The sequence below is a fragment of the Dicentrarchus labrax genome, unplaced genomic scaffold, assembly GCF_905237075.1.
Source record: "Dicentrarchus labrax unplaced genomic scaffold, dlabrax2021, whole genome shotgun sequence".
Taxonomy (NCBI): domain Eukaryota; kingdom Metazoa; phylum Chordata; class Actinopteri; family Moronidae; genus Dicentrarchus; species Dicentrarchus labrax.
In genome coordinates, this window is record NW_026136720.1 from 16,464,344 (window position 1) to 16,484,271 (window position 19,928).

At 40.6% G+C, this 19,928-nt stretch overlaps 1 protein-coding gene across 12 annotated transcripts in view; it reads left to right on the top strand.

The window, feature by feature from the left end:
* LOC127352755 (pleckstrin homology domain-containing family A member 5) overlaps positions 1-19,928 on the top strand; it is a 75,973-nt gene that overhangs the window by 17,037 nt on the left and 39,008 nt on the right. Inside the window, exon 4 of one of the 12 annotated variants that reach the window (XM_051381402.1) lies at positions 1,522-3,488. The exons of 10 other annotated variants lie outside the window; for them this stretch is intronic. In XM_051381402.1, the coding sequence (XP_051237362.1) occupies positions 1,522-1,546 (25 nt within the window). In that variant the 3' untranslated portion in view covers positions 1,547-3,488. Of the gene's footprint in view, positions 1-1,521; positions 3,489-14,305; positions 14,610-19,928 lie in introns of those variants that run through there. One more of the 12 variants, XM_051381396.1, reaches the window with a different exon arrangement.

Below are 19,928 nucleotides of genomic sequence, written 5' to 3' on the forward strand. Positions count from 1 at the left end.
ATAAATCGTCAGCAGACTTTCTCTCACAAATTGGTCAATGTCACTGCACAGTGTTCTTAATGAGCCAGAAGTATCAAATCAGTGACATGCTACAAGCAGTATTAGTTATTTCCCTCCTATCACAAACCTGGGGCAGCCCTGTTGCTTCCTTTGTATTTCTGTGGTTCATGTTATCTGTAACAGTCACCACCCATATCAAAGGTGCAGCACAGTGTATGAAATCATACAGTATTGCTCAAGGTGATTGCACCAATCCAAACATGGTTTTAATAGTGCAACCAGTTTGGCAATGCTTTGTTGATTGCTCATTTTAATGTAGTACACTCATGTGGGTCAATGGCTCATAGGTTCATATGCTAGTTTGCAGTAAGGTGCGGTATTGTTTTACATGGATGTTATAAAGGATTCTAAAGGAATTTTAAAGGACATTTCATTTCCCTCTACCACTACAGACATTTTCTTCTGTTGCTGTAATTTGACCTAACAAGGTATGGCATTCCTTTTTACTATAACTGACTTGAGTATGCTGTTTTTTTAAATTTATTTTTTATAAGAAGTTTTGTTTCATGAAGAAAACAAGTGTTTCAAGCTGCCCTGTAGGTTAGGCACTTGCTCGTAAAAGGGTTTTCTTATGTCTCAGAGGTTTTCTACAAACATAACTGAATTCCTTTGCCCTTTAAGTGGATCTCAATTCCCACCTTGTTTTACAATTAGGTTAACTGATACAGTAGGGGAAATCAATCAGGGTCTGTTGGGAACAGGTTCATGTTCTGTCTGCAGTATTTGTCCCCTCTTCTCACCCTTTAACTAGCAATATTTTGTTCCTAGGATGTCTCGGCTCAGTTCACAAGAAAATCATTTTAGGCAGTCAAAAAAACACTAGACTAGGTCTCAGACTAGTCTGGTAAACATTGCAGACCTGAAGCCATTTGGTCTTTACACACTGGCAATGTGGCAGCATGTCCTCTTTCTTTATTTGTAATATTGATCTTCAGTATTTAAAGGCACCGTTGAGGCCTGGAGACTGTCTCTCTATTGTTTCATTTTTTTGGCTTCATTTGACTGTTACCTCCCACTGAAATAATATTATTTTCCTGTTGAGTGGGATGCAGTCAGAATAAGATCCAACATCTTTAAGTCTAAGACCATTTTTCTCCCTCTGAAAAGGTTGGTGTATCCCAGTGTTTTACAAATCAATCAGATGTCCCAGTTGGAGGTGTGAAAGTAAGATTGTGACATTGACTGCAGGTTTTGTTCAGAGGATGTGATTGTTATGTCTGACTGTGGGGTAAAGAGAGAAAATACAGTGGCAATTCAGACATTACCAGTCAGCATTTTGGCTGACCTTCACCTACTGATGTAAGCAGCCACAAATAGTAGCTTACATCACTTGTCATGACGGGGTGAGGAGTTCAGTGACCCTGCTGGACCTCAGAGTTGACCAGCTGATTCACTCTGTATTGGGCAATTTTAGGCAAATCGGGAATGCCGAAAGGATGCTCACTCCAAGTTTCCTTTCAGACGTTACCAGGGAACAGATGACTGAAAAGAGACCTAGGTGCAGATCTGTGACTCACTGGAGAGGCCACATGTTCAAATTGGCCTGGGGGCACCGAGGGATCCCCCAGAGGCAGCAGGAGGAACCTGCTGGTGAAATGATGTAACTAATGACACTCTCCCTGCACCTGGAGTGGAGAGAAAATGGAATAATAATTGGATGTTATTTGGGGGTCCTTGTAAAAGCAAATTTTTTTGACAATACCTGGGTTGTGTGTGTGTGTATGTGTGTATGGCTGTCTCTGTGACACATGCTGTTGTTTTATTTTCCTCCAGCACAGCCATTAGCAGACTGGGTTGCACATCATATGTGCAGCAGAGAGATGAAAGGCACTTTGATCTGAATTATTTTGAGGTTTCCTCATTTGACTGAAGATATTTTCAAAAAATTAAATGTAGGCTACTCTTTGATCAAGATTTAGTTTCTGACATTGTCTGATTGAGTTTTAAACATTTGTCTGTTCTTTGATCTAAATTATATTTGTGCCTCTGTGGGAGTTGAAAATGCAAGATGTTCAAGTATCAAGTATGATCATGTAAAAAATACAACTTCAGATATAAATTCATAACAGCAGGTTCAACTTTTTTTTATTTTAATGTTGCCTGTAATTTATGCTGCCGTCTGTTGCAACAGTAGCATCCCAAACACCAGTCTTGCTTTTATGGTTTGGTTTGCATTTTTCCAAGCAAAAATGTCCTAAGATAACCCAGTGTGATTGTATGTTGCTTAATGTGATCATTCATAAAAGTAATCAATATCTGCATATGTGAAGTGCTGCTGTACTGTAATTTGTGCATTTGACAAACATACTTTTGCAGATTTTTGCATTTAATGGCTGGATTAGTGTGGGCACTCTCATGGCTTTAAGTAGGCAAGACGCTGGTGTTGGACATTTGCATGTGACGAAAAAGGTAGTCAACAGAAAAAATGACTCATCTCTGCTTCGGATTTTTGTCTGTCTGTTTCTAAGGCTTTTCTACTAAACATAGATGAGTCTTTACAGACAAGCAGCTGTGCTCACAAATCTCCCTCTTTGTGATTTCTTTGATGAATATGCATAGATTTACTGAGATCATCCAATGCCTCCTGTCATGTGGGGTTAATTGTTTATGCCTGCATGCGTTCCTTTGCTCATCTTCAGAAAGTGCTTTTATAAGCATCCTTTTCTGGCTGTCGGGGTAGCTGACTGTGCTGCTGAAAGTGAGAAATAAGCATTGAGATTAGGACCAGATGTCAGTCTGCATGCTAGTAGGGATTTTGCTAACCAAGTGTAATTACTAATCTTGCCCAGTAGAGGGCCTCAATGTAGCATAATATGGTCCATAATATAAACACAGTTTTAAATTCTAACAAGACAATGGAAGAAAGGAAGACTGTGTTGCATTTGTCACTTTGATTTAGTGGAGAGTCTAGTTTATTTGAAATGTGATCATTTATCTTACAGATTTTATTACGATTATTTAATTCTTAGAAGCAGGTAGCAGTAAACTGTAAATATCTTTCATATTAGTTTATTTCATATCTATTTTTTGCTGTTGCACACCCTTGGTAAACATAAACCATTTCTCCCGAGGTTGTATTTAAGCAGTTTCCAACAGTTCTGCTGCTTATGCTTATTGGATTCATGAAGTGACATTGTTATATTTGCGGTACTGTTCTGTAGATATTTTGTGTAACTAATGATGTTAACCATTGGAGGGCAGTGTTTGATTTTCACCACGACATCTAGTATCTCTGTGGACATTGTAATACTCCTTGAAAAAATACACTTCTGTTACAGAGAATAAATGAATGCTTGTGTTTGTGTGTGAAGGGAGGGGTTTACAGTTCTTCTTTGGCAATGAAGAACACAACACACTAACAACACACTTCTCTTTTGTTTTCCTTTCTCTCGCCTCCACTTTGTGTGCTTGTTGCATCATCAATCCAGGTAAGTGGCACTTAAGTGCATGTTTCACTTAGAAAATAAAAAGCCTTGCGTCTGCCAAGAGTAGGAGGATGACTAGGTGTATTTCACCTTGAGGTGTTTACAGTACAGTGCACTGCCCATCAGGGGAACATTTCTTCCTATGTTGTCTTGCCGTTCGCAGCCACTCACACAGGTGCTAATTCTATTTTGACACTGCAGAAACATTATTTATTTTGCAGATATTTGTAGTTTTACCTTCCCTTAAGGAAAAGTGGAACAGCATTTGTACTTTTTATGCCGGTTTTGTAGTACTGTCAGCTATGTTGAACCATTCACCCAATTTAGTCTCTGTTTCTCTCCTCTCTTTCCAAGTAACTCCCTAACTTCTTATAATTTAAGTGCTTGTCAGGATTGTGATCCCTTATAACTCTACAACTGACACATGCAGCTGTTTGTCAGAGGGCTGTAACCAGGAGGGAGCCACAGCCGAAAGATTTACAACAGATTTTCATGGGGCTTGTTTAAATGAAACAATATCATCCCTCCAAAGTAATCATTAATAATCTGGACCCGACTGCTTGGTTGTAGGTGTGCTGGAAACAGGAGCGAACCCTGACAAAAGTAGCTTGTTGTTCTTTTTCTCAGAGGGTTTGATGAGTAATGCAGCTGCACCTACAAAAACAGCAGCGGGTGAGGAGACACTCCCTGTAAGAGTGATACAAATTTGGCCTTTCCCTCTCATGAGTCAAGCTTACAAATTCAAAGCATTACAAATTGACTTAATGCTATGATGTCAGAATTAGACTTTGATGATCTGAATCAGGAATATGAGGGTAGATGACAAGAGGAAAAAAACATGAACGTGCCAAACTCCGATTGGACTGAGTCACTAACTCATTTGCCTGCCCAGCACTGAAAACTGTCCTCAATTTGTCAGTTGCGCCTTCCCCTATACACGCCCAGTCCTTGTTTTAGAGTGGCATTGATTGGCCCCATTTCAAATATGGATTAACAGGATGTTATAATAGCATGTCAAATCAGGATGTGGGAAAGTTCAGTGGGGACATGGTCTGCTATACACTCAGACCCTGTGCTTTTATTTTATTTATTAGCAATACTTGCAGGTTTATCTGCACCTTTCACTAAAACATTTCCTAAGGGTACAAACTGGCGACTCAGATGCTAATTAGGTACAACTACAGTAGTAACTTAGTAATTCTCTCTATTTTGACTGACAGACATTGATTGCCAAATGTTTCAATGTCATTATAGCAATTGCCTGAACATACACACTACTAACTACACCTAGGTAAATTAACATGTTCAGATTTGTTGACTGAGAAACTAAATACATGACTCCCTGTGAGTGTGGACCAATCAGTCTGTTTATTCCACTTCCCTACTGCTTCTCTGTGCACATCTGTTGACTTGGATTAGGCTTGCTGATGAGACAGCAGTCAGGTTGGCGTTTTGAAGCTGTAGCCAATCCATTTCTTCTTGGATTCAGCTTTCAGCGTGACGTCTAGTTCGTTTGTTGTTGTGTCTGTACAGAAGTTTTTGGCCACTTTTTTTGTTTAGAACTTCTGTAGTTTTGCCAATCATTATTTTTTTATAGTGCCATTTTATTTGGTTTACTTAATATATATTCTGCACCTATGAGAGTAAATGCACAGCAAAGGTAACAAGCAGATGGGCCATCAGCAAGTAGGCTGTAGGACTGATTAGGTAACTTTATATGCTGTATGGCACTTCTACTTCACATGACTGAAACTGTAAACAAGAACTGGAATATGTGCTCACAGTGTTTGTTTAGTCATCTGCTGTTTGCTTTGCTACAGCCTGGAGATGACAATATTTGACAATCCAAAGGACATGATGAATGTTTTTGAGCTTGCTGTCAGAGAGCTCATCTGGGTTTAAAAAATAGGCCTGAATATTCTGATTGTAATCAACAAATGTACATGCAATTGAAAGGTAACACTTATGTCATATTGCCCTGCATGATTACAGACGTGTGTTTTTGGTGTAAACAAACACTGCACACTCCATAAATCTCCCCCTTTCTAATTTCCAAGCACAGATCATTTTCTAAAGTTAGACAAATCTACACAAACTGTCCCTGTGGCTCTCACTTTCTTTTTCTCTCTGTCTCTCAAAGTATCTTGGTCTGTCACTCTCATGGCTGACCCACTTCTGTTGGTCATCTTTTCTATAATCAGTTGGACTGATGTAGGCAGTGCTGCCCCGTCTTTCTGCTCATGCTAGCAGCTATCGTTGCCTGGGGACTAGAGGAACTAGAGCTTAACAGATCCTTTATTGCATTACATTACTGTGTCAGTTAAAGACTTTCATTCTCTCAATCTTTCATGTATTTTTTTCTTCAGCTGCAATTTTGGTTGTGGATTTTCCTCAAACTGCAGTGTGTCCATATATTTGCCTGTTAAAGTTCTGGATGATAGACGGATCAATAACGGTCATCACCAGGGGTGGTATTATTTGTTTGTGGCTGGGGTTGATGATATTGAATTTTGCTTCTGTATTTAGGGCACACACACTCCTCTCTGTCACACTATCTGTCAGATTGACACACATCCACAAGCTCATTGCAGAATGAAAGGAACTTTCCATGACATTATTGTTTTTATCAGAAGTAGGCCAAAGCAGGAGTCTGGCCCTCTGGCAGGCCTACTGAGCATGCTCAGCACTGCTGAAGGCTAGGTAGTGGATCAAAACCTTGTTCTTCCACCACCATTACATTTCTCTCTCTCTCTCTCTCTCTCTCTCTCTCTCTCTCTCTCTCTCTCTCTCTCTCTCTCTCTCTCTCTCTCTTTGGGTCTGTCACAGGCAGCAGAGGCTTATTGAACTAGACAAAGAGGGAGGCCACCAGGATTTAAAGAAGGTTAACTGAGATTTTATTCTACAACCATGTTTCACTATTAATGTTGCTTTCATTATTTTGTTTAATCAATTAATCTAGTCTAAAATGTAAGAAAACAGAGACAAAAAGGCCCATCACAATGTCTTTAAATTAGTTATTAATTATTATTATTAATAATTTTTGTCCAGCTGATGATAATCAATTCACTATCACATAAGATACAGAAAGCAGTAAAACCTGTAATGGCATTACCTTGTAGTGAAGTCTTGCTGAGTGCATATGTGGTATTGTGTAGGAATGTCAAAGAAGAAAAAAGCAAACAAAACACACTGTGAAGATGAAGAGACAACAGAATGAGGAGCCAGCATAAATAGGCTTCTCAACCCAGGTGGATAATATTGAGTTAGGCGACCTCTCCTATCTCAACAATAAAATGATTATACTTTATTTTGTCACTTTTCCACTGTGAACACACTGCTCATTTAAAACCTGCTTAGAATTATAGGTTCCATGGAAGTGGGACTGAAAGTGAGTATGTCTTTCACTCTCGTCTTCATTTTTCATCTCATAATAACTTTATTCAAACATAAAGGCAGCGGTTTTGTTGCTGTAGCACACATAAACTTCTAAATGTATATTAAAAATCAAGAATTCCAGTCACAATAGCATACATAAACATATTTCCAATCCACAGTGAATGCATTTACATATCTGTAGTACCTCAAAGTACCTCTGAATTTCAGTTCAATTTAATCTGTGTGTGTCTCACCCTGTCCTTTCTCAAAGCTAGTTGCATCTGTTGAAGCAATTCTAGGGCTGTGACTAACTAATTCAAAAGAAATTCTTCACCATTTCAGTTCTTTCTTCCCATTCATATGCATTTAGGAAATTAGCCTGGTCTTCAGATAAGTGAGTGTCATAAAATCCACTTGAACAGTTGAGTTGAATACACAGTTTTCACTCAGTTCTTTGAGTCAAGGAAGTAGTGGTGAGAGAAAAGGGGGGGGGGGGCCTTTGTGGCCAGTAAATTATTGTCCTGGCTGTAATGAATGGAAATCTGATGTAGATCTTGATTCATCCACTGAGAAAATAAAGTTATGGTTGCTTAGAATGGATATCAATGTTTTGTGAATAGATGCATAACTAATCTTTTATTACATGAAGACACACATTGCCTCAAACCTTGTGGAGCACAGTTGATTATATTCATAGAATAAACTTTGTCTCGGCTTTATTGCTGTACTGTATATATTAGACATTTGTGTGGCACAAGCTTATTCTGCTTCTGAAGGCTTCTCCGTAATCAATCTGGAATGACAACATAATCTCGGAAGGGAAATGAGCTGATAGAATGGGTGATGGTAAATGCTGTGCCGGCTCTCCATTGCTGTATAATCATCAGTTTTGTAGATGGTTGTGGAGGCTCCCTGTGTATGTGGATGGGGCTGCTGTTATTGGCTCTATCAAATCAGCGCCATGGCCTACATTATCCGCTCCCAACAGGCTCATTACACCCAAAGACAAGAGTTGATACATTCATTAGGCTCACAATTGAACTGTGTGCATCTTTTTATGTGTCCACTGTGGAGCTGAAAGAGAGTGAGGTTTGACTTATAACACTTCTCACCTGGAGGAAGGCTGCTACACTTAAGGGTCTGTGTTGTCTCTCTATTGTTTTTATAATTAGTTCATGGCTTAATGATGATACCACTATGAATAAGATGCCATGGTTTGTCTTTTGTTATTTACAGTTATTTTAGTATTGACTTGTGTTGTTCGCATAGACTGTATATGACGGTAATGTCTGCAGATCAGCTTGTGGTGAATTTTACCTTGCTCTTATATAGGACTTGAGAATTTTGTCCAAGTCCTTGAATTTTCTTATTACGGACTGAAAGTCCATATTTAAACAGTATCTCTACTGTGACTATAGGAAGTCAGCCACCATGGTGTCCGTCTATTGCCAACCTAAGTGTGACCCAGATACATGAGGCTACTCACAGGTTAATCCCTTGTCACTGCTGTTTTACAGCAACTGCAGATCCCTGTACATGCAAACCCACAGAATTACATGTACTCTCTATGCAGGCTTGCGCTCGCTAAATGTTGGCTAAATGTTGGTTAATGTCAATAACAAATTCCCCTCTCTGACAGAAAAACCTTACCACTGCATTATCAGCTCAGGTGGTGCATGTTAACCCATTCTAATGAGTCACTGAAATCTGATTCAGCAGCTAACTGATCTAATTTGCATCACTGTGTTTATCTGAAAGGCATATTAGATTAGAAATGGTGGAAGTGGAGGAGACTGTGTCTAAGTGCCAGTTAAGGGGCAGTGATATGGAGCAGAAACCTAAACACCCTTTTTACACAGCAAAACATAGCTTTCTCTGCTAGGCCCCATTTATATGACTTGATAAGATTCTTACAACTATTGTTTCACTTAGTACACAGTAGAACATACTTTTCTCATCAAAACTGAAGCCCCACAGATCTCGGCAGTGTTTACCCAAGGCTTTCTCTGTTTATCTTGAACAGTATATCTATAAATTATTTATAACCAAATAATTACCTTTGTGTTTTGGTTGCTCCAGTGTTCTAAACACAAAGCTGACAGGCTGTCAGTTGTATGATCTGAGATGTAAAGCATCTATAAATATTTCTTGGATAACTGGGGTCCTGCTGCTTGCTGATACTGGAAAAAGAAAGTCAAGCGTGGTCAGCAAGCAGTCATGAGTTGGCTGAGTTGTGTTGAAGGGGGCTGGGTGAGGGCTCTTGCTAGAGTGCATCACTTTTGGTGTTTTGACTTGCAAACTTTGGAATTTGTGGCTGTCAGTGCTGCCAAGGCTCACAAAGCAGCCTGAGCACTGAAGCGAGTCTGTTAGACCCCTCTGTTCTCTGCTGACCTTCTGTGATGTCCCTCATCAGGGCCATTGTGCTTGAAAAACACTCTGGGTTGGCCTAATTTTCTTCCCACTCTTTTGCTTGATCACTGTTGTGACTTGCGCTTCCAGGACCTCACATGGCCTGTGCCTCCAACTAGCATATCTGCTCTTGTTTGAGACAGATCCTAGAAACAGCCTTTCAATTGTCAGTGTGTCAGTAGCTAGTTTTTTTTGCTTGCTCATGTCATTATGATCAGTGGGGTGATTCGTGAGAGGATTCAGCTATCCTAAACTTCCTGAATGCCTGGGGGCTGTGAGTTTGACTTCCTTATTGATTGGTCCATTTTGTTTGCCACTGCAAAATTAGTGTTCTTTTTTACCTTTTTCTAATTAATCTTCTTCTGTGTGCTAGTTTAAACACATTTTCCTTTCATTATAGCCTCCCAAAAAAGGCATTTGGAAAAAAAAGTCATGTATACAACTATTAAAAGCAGTTGTTTGTCTGTCTTTAGTGTCTACATTATTTTTCACTTTCTACATTAAAAAATCAATAAAGTATTTAAAAGAAGGAAACATGATTTTCTTTCACAGCAGTGGTACAATCATTTTAGGTGTTTTGAGAGAGAAATATTTTCAGTTCAGTATCAGATGCGAAAGCTTTCATTTCTGTAGTTAAGGTGGATGATAATCTTCTTTGAGATCACTCAGTTTCCGACAACCATGTCTCTATTGTAGAGATGAAAAACAGCTCAAGAGGTTTCTCTCTGCTGCTCTGTTGTTTGGAAATCATGTTCATATCTTCCCTGGAGCATGCTGTGGCATGCCGTAGAGTAGCTGGAAGTTTTAATATATTTTAAGTTGAAACGAAATCTTGTGCGTCATTCCAGAATTTACTTCACAAATAAATATGACTATTAGCATGGACGTGACGTCTTGGCTTAATTAGCTGAAGTTAATATTCACTGTATATTTGACCTCTACAAAGTAATTTCCAATTCACTGATGTCACTGGAGTGACTAGATCTCTGTCTTGTATCTCTGGATGTGACTGCTGAAGCACCCAGGGTTTCATTGTTGTTTTTCAGCTCCATTTGACACACACACACAGCTAATTACTGGAGCAGGAGACACCCCCTTTCTCCATACACTCACACACAAATGCACCACGAAGGGTGGCCAGTTCAGCCCATCTTCTCGCTGCCTCCCTGAAGACAAGCTGGTAACAGAACTGTTTATGCATGCAGTATTCTTTCGCTATCACTCGGTTGGAAAAGAGGCCCTGCCGTGTGTTGGCAAACGCTCTGATTCCGGCTGTCTTCTTCACCATCAACCTCAGGCTACTGTTGCTTTTAGCCACTGTACCTGCGGCTGTTCAGAACACCAGCAGGTAATAACCTGCAAATCAGTGACAAAGGAGAGAGTGTGGGAGTATAGGTGGAAGAGGAAAGAGCCAGGGACGAGAGCGAGTGGGCAGGTAGAAGAGGATCTTCTGAGAGTGGATAAACATGTGAACACTTAGCGATTCCCACTCCCTTCCTGTCTCTCTCTGACTCTGTGTGGGCAGTTAATGAGTCTGAAAGCCTCTCCTCGGCATCTGTCAGCTGAGAAACGGATGAAGCCTCTAGAGCAAGCTGTAGCTGAAAAGAAACGCTCTATTGCTCATTGATAATTGGTACAATGTATAGGAAAAGGTTTTTTTTCTTTTTCTTTTTACTTCTCACCTTCATCCATAGACTACCCTATGGGTCCCTATTACTCTGTACTGTACTGCACTTTCAGACACAAGAATATAATGCAATTCAGGGTATGAATGCTTTTAGAATGGAATACACGGTGGGAACAATACCACAACATCAGTTAGCACAGCATGTTATACAAAATACAAAATAACTGTGGCCTGAGAAAAATACCAAAGGGATGACTCAACCCTTGCTTTAGACTGTCTAAAAAGGTTGAACATTATAACCTTTTCCAAGGTACTTCTGTATATTGCAGGGCTATTGTACTGGATTGCATTATGTTGTACAGGTGTTGCTATTGTTTATATTCTCTGTATCTAACTTCACACACAGTGCATCGTTACTTTACGAGGCCTTCAGCTTTGATGGTCAGACAGGAGTAGTGGAGCCAAACCGCTGTGATAACATCAACAGATATGAGGTTACCCACCATGCTACCCTTACTCCGTCGTAAAGCTTAATGGTGTGTAGCCATAAAGTGGAGTGTAGTTGAGTTTTGGTTTGAGATGAAACAGAGTTTGTATGACCTCGGTATGGTCATTCTCCCCCTCACCCTCCCTTAAACAGATTCTTGGAACAGTAGTTAGGTCTCCCACTCCCACTGATGAACTTGGTGTAAGGACTATTTGGGGGTTTTCCACTATTAGAAGATTGGGGAAATTCTTCTTTTCACTCTTTTTTATTCTTACACACACACACACACACACACACACACACACACACAGGCTGAAATACACACTTCACACTTGTGGACATGCAACAGAGAGAGAGATGGTGGAGTGATGGGCTCGCCACGTTAGCGGCGCCCATGAGCAGTTTCTTGGGGTTAGGTTGCCTTGCTCAATGCCACCTCGGCAGTGCACAGGAAAAAAGCCTGAGCTTGGCGTGTTTCCTAATTTACATAAAGGAAATGGCAACAAATTGCCTACAGTTGCAATCAGAACAAATGCTCAGCTGCTGGGTTGATGATAACTGATTTCACAAGTGCTTTTGGTCTCCATTTTCAGCCACGAGGCACAATCATTTGTTAGGGCGTCTGTGATTTTGATCCCAGCCTGAAGATGTATGTTTGGTTTGGTGGCTGCGATGGTGACATTTACTTTTTAATCATCTTGCAGATGCCCTCAGACTGAATAACAATGAGCAGTGCCACAGCTACTTAGACAGGCATCACACGCTGTGCATAGGGCACCAAGTGTGGAGGGGGCACCAAACAGCCTAATGATCATCCATCATAATAATCGTAATGTTATATACAGGGTGTAGCACCTTAGTGTTACCATGGTCTGCTGTCAAATTATGGTCGCGCTAGCTTCTCTAGTCCTGTCCTCTGCAGGACGGAGGGCAGGGCTCAGCCACACACACAGACACAGACAGCAGAGAGGCCGCTGTGCAGTCTACCTGAATTGACAACGACTCAAGTACAAAGTAGAAAAAGCAGAAAAGTAGAAAAGTGACATTTCCTCCTGCTTTGTCGGCAGTTGTTGTTATAACCACAGCATGCTATATAACTGGTAAAACTCAGTTATTAAACACAACTTTGGTGCTGCAAGGATCAAACCTGTGAACCGATGCTCTGTTGTCTACAACCGTGTCTTATTTTTTTATAGCAATGTGAAGGGCTTGACAGTGGAAAGAATTTTCTTTCAAACAATAGACTGTTGTTTGATTTGGATGCTGACAGCAAACATTGATTCAGTTATCCTGGATAAAAGAACATGCTCTCCTGTGGCTACACACAAACACACACACACACACACACACACACACACACACACACACACACACACACACACACACACACACACACACACAGACACACACAGACACACACACACACACACACACAGATGGCTGAACAGCTTGCTTTGAATTTCCCCTCTGACACCTTTTTTGTGGGCGTTGGAGCACAAGCTCCTTACTGGCCATGGATACATCTTTCATGGATTGGGTCACTAAATATCATATCACATATCCTCCAGATACTCATTTTTCCCCTCTTTTTTTCTTCCTTTCTCTCGGGGTATGGGGTCCATTCTGTGCCCCAGGTGGTGGCCATATCCCCTGGCTCCAAGCTCCAGCATGGGAGGCCCTCCCTGGAGGACTAAGGATAGCTGAAGGACTGAATGTTTTAGTGCACCCCCACCCCTCTCCCTGGCTTTGTAATGGAAGCGTTATGAATTATTTATGTTGTATGGGATGGTCAAGGTAGTTAATACATTTACTGATGCTGTTAATACCTCTAATGCCTCTTTACTATGTTTTCAACCCATGAAAAATTAATTCAGTATTTGTTTCCGGTTTTTGTTCAAACTCAATGACTTTACAGTATGCTATAAAGGGAGGGAAGAGGGAGAGAAAAGCAGCCAGTAATAGCATATTGACTGTCTTTGGGTGTCTTCCTGCACCATTGACTGCACTCAGTAGGTTTAGGAGTGGAAGAACTGTTTGGCTTCTAGGTTTGGGCTGAGGTCATTGTCCGGGCTTTCATGTCTTGAATAGCTGTAGGCTCCCTGCTGAACCTACTTGATATTCAGTTCTTTCTCTCTCTTCATCCTATTGAAACTAACAAGCTTCAACTAGATAGCATAGCTCCAGTAACAGGGGTGGGCAAGAATGAAAAAAAAAAAAACAGACCTAAGGTACAGTAGTACACCTCCTTGAACTGTGGCCACAATGTTTTGCAACACATTTCCCACATCTTTATCACGATGGTTCAAAATACTTTAATGATGAGCCCTTTAAAAGCCCGGTGCAGCTATAGTCTTTTTTAATTTTTTTTCTCAGCATACCCCCTTTGTCAGGACTTGCTGAAGAATGAGCTAAGGGTGGTGCAGCTACCCGCATTCATATGTAGGGAAGTAAATGCCAGAAATCACATGGAGGAAAATAAAGCTCAGATTCCCTGTGCAAATTATTGACCTGTCTGGTTACAGTCCCAAATAAACAATGGAACAACTTCAAATCCGGGATATGGTGTTCCTCCATGCGGTTTTGTAATAACGCATCTAGCTGCTATGGAGTGTCTCATATTTTCCCGTGCTGTTTAACGTTTCTTCGACGTGTAGAGGAAATTAGTGAATTGCACGTAAAGAATAAATCCCGTGCGGCTTCTGTGGAGGATAAGTGCACCAGTGTTTTCTACATTTTTACCAGGACACCATCACTACTGGGCTGCAGCTGGCCAGTGTGTCGGTCTGCGTGTGTGTGTGTGTCCTCTGGTCGCTGGGGTTGGAATTGTGCTCTGTGTGTGTGTGTTTGTGTGTGTGTGTGTTTGGGGCGGGGGGGGTAGTGGTGGCAATAATAAAAGCGCCACCGGCCACCTTGCTTTCTTTACATCCGGACCGTGACATCATCGCCTCTCGGGTTTCAGTGTGTCTCTACTACGGGCGCACGCGGCGCAGCAGTCAGCGCGAGGGCTCCTGCCTTGTGAGGACAGCGGCGGACTGAGCGGACTTCACAACACACGCTTCTTTAAAAAAAAAAAAAAAAGAAAAGTACCAGGAAACTCTCACGTCGTTACCTCCGACGTTCACATCTGGATACAGCGGCTCCGTGTTTTTCTGCACGTTTTTCTGGCCCGTTTTGACTTCACCGCGGTTGTTTTAACTGCGCGAACATTTATGGAAAACGTTTCATTGTAAGTAAAAAAAAATCCTGCAGTGCTGTTGATGTGTGCGACATAACGCCGAACGGGGTTTTGCTCTTAACGCGATAATGTGGGTTATTTAATGGTTGGTGCCTTTCTAAGGGCTATTAAGATGCAGCCCCTGTGACTGCCTACTGTATTGCAGATACAACCAGCTACTGCCAGTCAGCGTTTTGTTCCTCACATGGCTTCATGTGCAAACATGTGTGTCTTTTGCGCTGGACTTTGTCATCGTTTTGTTACCTCTGTGTTGTGAAGTTATATATTTCTGTACACTTAGAGATAACATAGAGGCTTGTAAATGCTATATTACTTATGTGACCCCCCCCCTTTAACTGATATCTTCTCTATTGTTCTTTTCCACTTTCCTTTCCATTCTAGATACAAGAACAAACAGTCTCTAGCAACTATCTCCGACTCTACCTTAGGCCTGCACTGCCAAAAGGAAATTGCAGTTCAAATATTACATTTTTATCTTTTGATAGTTTTAAAAACTCATATTGTGTTGGTCAGTAAAGCCAAGCCCCAGGAGTTTCGAGTGACTGCACACAACATTGAAAACAAACCCTGGAGGGAACATACTTTTGACTTTCTTTCTCAGTCTCAATTTTGTCTTGTTATTATCTTAAATTGGAGTGCAGTCTGATTTTGATCCGAATCTATTTCCAGTCACAAAAAATAGCTTGTCCTGCTAATTTTATTCACATTTGCATTTTAATGCATGGAGTGTTGGCCATCACCTCAGTCCTGAAGAGCCACTGCTCCCCCACCCCAACCATGACTGTATTTTCTATTCCTGACTTTACTGAACCGCACTGTGGTTCTGGATGATCTTTAAAGGCTTTTATCTGTTAATCACAGTCAGTTAAGCCACAATTATAGCATTGCCCACTGTCTCTCCTGCAGTGAACTACTGTAGACTGTGCCTCAATGTAAACCAGATCAGAGCCACTAGATTGTATTTGCCTTTTTGATCATGTGGTTTTGCCAGAATTCCTAAAAACACACAGGGAGCAGTTTAACCTGTTTCCCATTATCCAGTAGGATGTGTTTCTAGGCAGGGTGTTAGCTGTCCTATTTTGTTGAGCTCTCATGTGTAGTCTTACACCATGCACGAACGTCAGCTTGCCACTATTTTTGTATGTATTGTACCATTTTTATCCTTCATGTTTTGATTTAAGTATTTCTGCCAGGGCTTTTTGTCAAGACCCTGTCTCTACAGTCTGATCAGTTGACTACCAAGTGAATCCATACAGGACAGTTGTTTGTGATGTGTAACTGAAACCCCTTATGTTCATTTGTTATTATGCACATCATATAGTGTAGTCTAGCATGTGTGCAGTGTTGTTATCATCAGCTGTAAAAAGCCAAAAGATCTGAATGCCACTTGTCAAACCCACAGAGAGAGAAGGAGTGGCTATGCTGTCCTTGGTGCTCTCTCAGACCATTGTCCTCAATGTTCGATGTTAACTACACACTTGGAATCGTCGATGTTTCAGCAATGTTTCCTATAGACAGAACTTACTCTTGGTGTTCAGCCTGGGGGCGGGGTGCTCCATTATCCAACACTTGAGTTCACTCAACATCTGTTTAAGGAAGTCATTTTACCAGTCTGTGATTTTATACCATATTATTACTCTATTCTTGCAGACATTTTAGACAGTCCAGTTCTAGCTGGAGAGACTGTTCTGGTAAGAAATATTCAAACTTGGAAGGAGCAGTTCTCTTCAGATGGGCCATCCAAATAAACTGTAAATGTGGGAGACACTGATATTATTAAAGAACAGGTCAGCAGTAATGGAGATGTACAGATGTCCTGTTATCGGCTGCTGGACCAGACCCAGCACTCACTGAGCAGAAGACATCGAGGGGAGAGGAAGGCGGAGCAGCATTTGATTTGAGACCTTGAGATAAATCAGCAAAATGGTGCAGAGAGGTGTCCATTTTTATTGGGATATGGAGAAAATGAATGTGGGAAGATTCTCAGTTGATTGCTACTTCTATATATTTTGCGTGATGGCCGCAGCAATGTGTCTATATCCTGTAAGAAAATTTCAGTAAGGGCAAGACACGTGTGCGTAATGTTTTGTAAAGAATCATTCTGAGTTTTGCATGAATTCAGATGCTTCTGAGCTAACTTGCCTCCTTACTCCAGTGTATGTTGAACCAGTGTATGTTGAACCTGAAAGCAATTGTTACTTCCCACTTCTTACTACCAGTTTAGTCTGTAATGGTATGAAACAAGGCTAAAACCCAGTTTTTTAAGACCTTTTTACACATCTTTAAAAAATATTAGTAGTCCAATCATGCCATTTATCTAATGTCTTAATTAGCCTTTCATCATCTACTCCTTTAAGGAGATGACCTTGATTAGAAGAGTCTATTTTGGGTGCTACACTTCTGCTCTTTGTCCTGCAATGGACCTACATATCTACACAGTATGGATGTGATTTCTGCCCCACTTTAAGGAAATAAAAACACAAATATCATCACAATGTTTTTGATACAGTACTTTGGACTGCCTTTGGGGGTTCTTTCACATACTTCATCTGCCATAAAAGCCACATTGAATGCTTTCCTGCTGTTGTCTTTAATGAAGCCTGAAATTGAACACTGAATGGTTAACAAGAGTTTCTCAGACACTGAAAGTGACAAGAGAAACTTTAGATGTGTGGTTAATGTAATAGATTTTTTGTTTCATAAATAGACCTTTAAGGAACCAATCCCTTAGTCTGATGAGTAACAGTTGTAACATGTCGGCCTCTGGTCAGAAGCTCACAAGGAAGCTTGGTTTTACACGACTACAATGCACTGCAGTTTTCTTCCAGTAACTTCCTGAATTTCCTCCATAGACACAAAATTTCACTTCTTTCAATCACTGTTTTATTTTTCCTTGAGAAGGCAGCTTGTTTCCATGGCTCTGAAATCTTCTTGAATCAGCTGTTCAGCTGTTTCACCTTGACACACTTTGCACACAGTCGCAGCTGCTTTGTGGGGGCTGCTAATTGAATTGTTTGTGGAAAAAAAATCTGATTTGTTGCACGAATGAGCAGCTGTTTTCTGTGGTTAAGTAAAAAGGTTGAAGGTGAAAGTCAAAGCTTAGTCTGCCAAGATCGTGGCGTGGTTTCTTTTAAGATATCACCCCAAATTAGTTAAGGATAGTACATTAGTACAGGCATTGCCAATTTGGGATAGCACATTGCTTCACGTTGCACTGGGTTTCATGTGGCCTCTCGTGGACTGAAAAGCCCCTGTTTTGTCTTTTTTGTCTTTTCTCCTGGTGCCCTCCACATGCCCACTCACAAACTGCCTATTCTGCTAATTCAGCTCTGCTTTTGTGAGAGGGGCTATTCATACCTCCAGTCAATGTCCGTGTGGTATTGAGGCGTCCTCCTGCAGCCAATCCCTTTTTTTATGCTAGTTAAGAGTACTCACCTGATAATGTGAAAACGTTAATCAGTACTCACTGGCCTCTTCCAACGTTGTGTCCAAGTTCCTTCCTGTGTAATAGGATTAGATTTATGAGCATTAACAAGAGATTTAATTATCACTGAGTGGCTGAGTTTGGTGATTTGCAGTTGGATTTGTTGAAGGGACCAAGAAGTTTTTGCTGCTGAACTGTTGTAAATTTAGACTGTAGATTTTCCTGTGATGTGCTGGCATTTAAAATCTAGAATGTATTGGATCATGAATGGTGAAATTACAAGCATAGAGTTCCTGAGCATAGAGTTAAATGTCACATAACAGTCACATGTGTAAACTCAGGGATAATGTGACTAGTTCAAATGTTCAACGTGGATATGGCCTAAGGCAGCTAGAGCTGAAATGCGTACCTTGCAGTAGACCGATTAATCAGGCATTATGTGGAATTGTGCGATATTTGGCATCGGCTGATGCCTGCGCTTACAAGGCAGATGAACATAATTTTCTCCAGATACATCTGCAGGCAGCATTGTCAATGTGGCTGTGGGAGTTTTGGGAAGGTGGTGAAAAAGTTAGTTTTGAGTCCTGTACTATAACTTTCATGCATCCTGCTGTAAACATTGGCCAAAATTTCCTCTGTTGCACTTTCCTAAATGTTCACTCAAAACTGTTAGCGTTGAATATTATGTTATAATGTATTGCATAAGCTGAATGATGTTGCTTCTGACACACTGTACCCCACTCTCCCATAAATACCAGTCACGTTCTGAAATCTATAGCTTAAACCTTTTTCAAATTACATTAATTAAAACTCCATCTAAAGCAACATCTTACCGGCTAGGGTAACAATGTACATATTAGATTGTAATGTGTATGGAATAATGCAATTATACATGACTTTTCTTTGTATTGATGGCGTCATTATCTTATTATATTATTACCACACTGCTAGGATAAGGGTGTGATCCTACTGAGCAATACGTGCTAAAATGTTCTCACTTAAGCTAATGTGATGGCCGTGATTAAAGCCTCTACAGTACTGCATGGAGTGTCCGTCATTGGATCAAAATCTTAGGAAAGGAGGCTGTACTGCTTGATTGTTCTGACGTACACTGTTCACTTCTGCACAGTAGGATGCAAGGATCAGTAAAGGACTCGAAGCAGCTTGAAAGGCAGTCAATTAAAAATGAGGATAAATTTGATGTGGTAAAGTAGTATGTATTTATAGCAGTTTTGAGGACAGACAGAAAGGCGAGGCTTTCTTAACATGGGGTTTCCCAAAGTTAAAAGCAGTGGTTAAAAGCACACTGCTTAAATCCTAGGATCCTGTAATATAAGACATGCTGTATTTCACTATAAATCCTTTTTTTCCCTAATACGGCAGCAATGAATAAAATAAAATAAACCCTTCATTGAGAGTGTAACTAGTCCATTTGCCCATATAAACTGATCTCCAAACCATTTTAGAGCACACCTACCTGCCACAAATTACACAGTGGTCAAATAGGTATTAATTGATGCGATTTATATCACACATCAATCAAAAGTTTCCTCCCACTCTCATTTCCCATACAATACAGTAAATGCTGTTTTCTTTAGTAAGAGTGTCAAAGCTTTCAGGACGAGTCTTCATCATGAGTTATAGAGAAATTTGTTCAAGTGATTTAACACAAGACGGCACAAGGAAATCCCCTTCAAATTTTACAGTTACGCAACACTGAAAAAACTGGCTAAACTAATGACCACAAGTAGTGTAGTTGGTCTTCCATCTTCCATTTGACCTGTAGAAACTAAAACTGTAAGGATGTTAGACACATCTTTACAATATTTTTAGTCTAGTTTTACTCCACAGTGCTTTCAAATAAATAGATGGATTAGGAGAGAGAG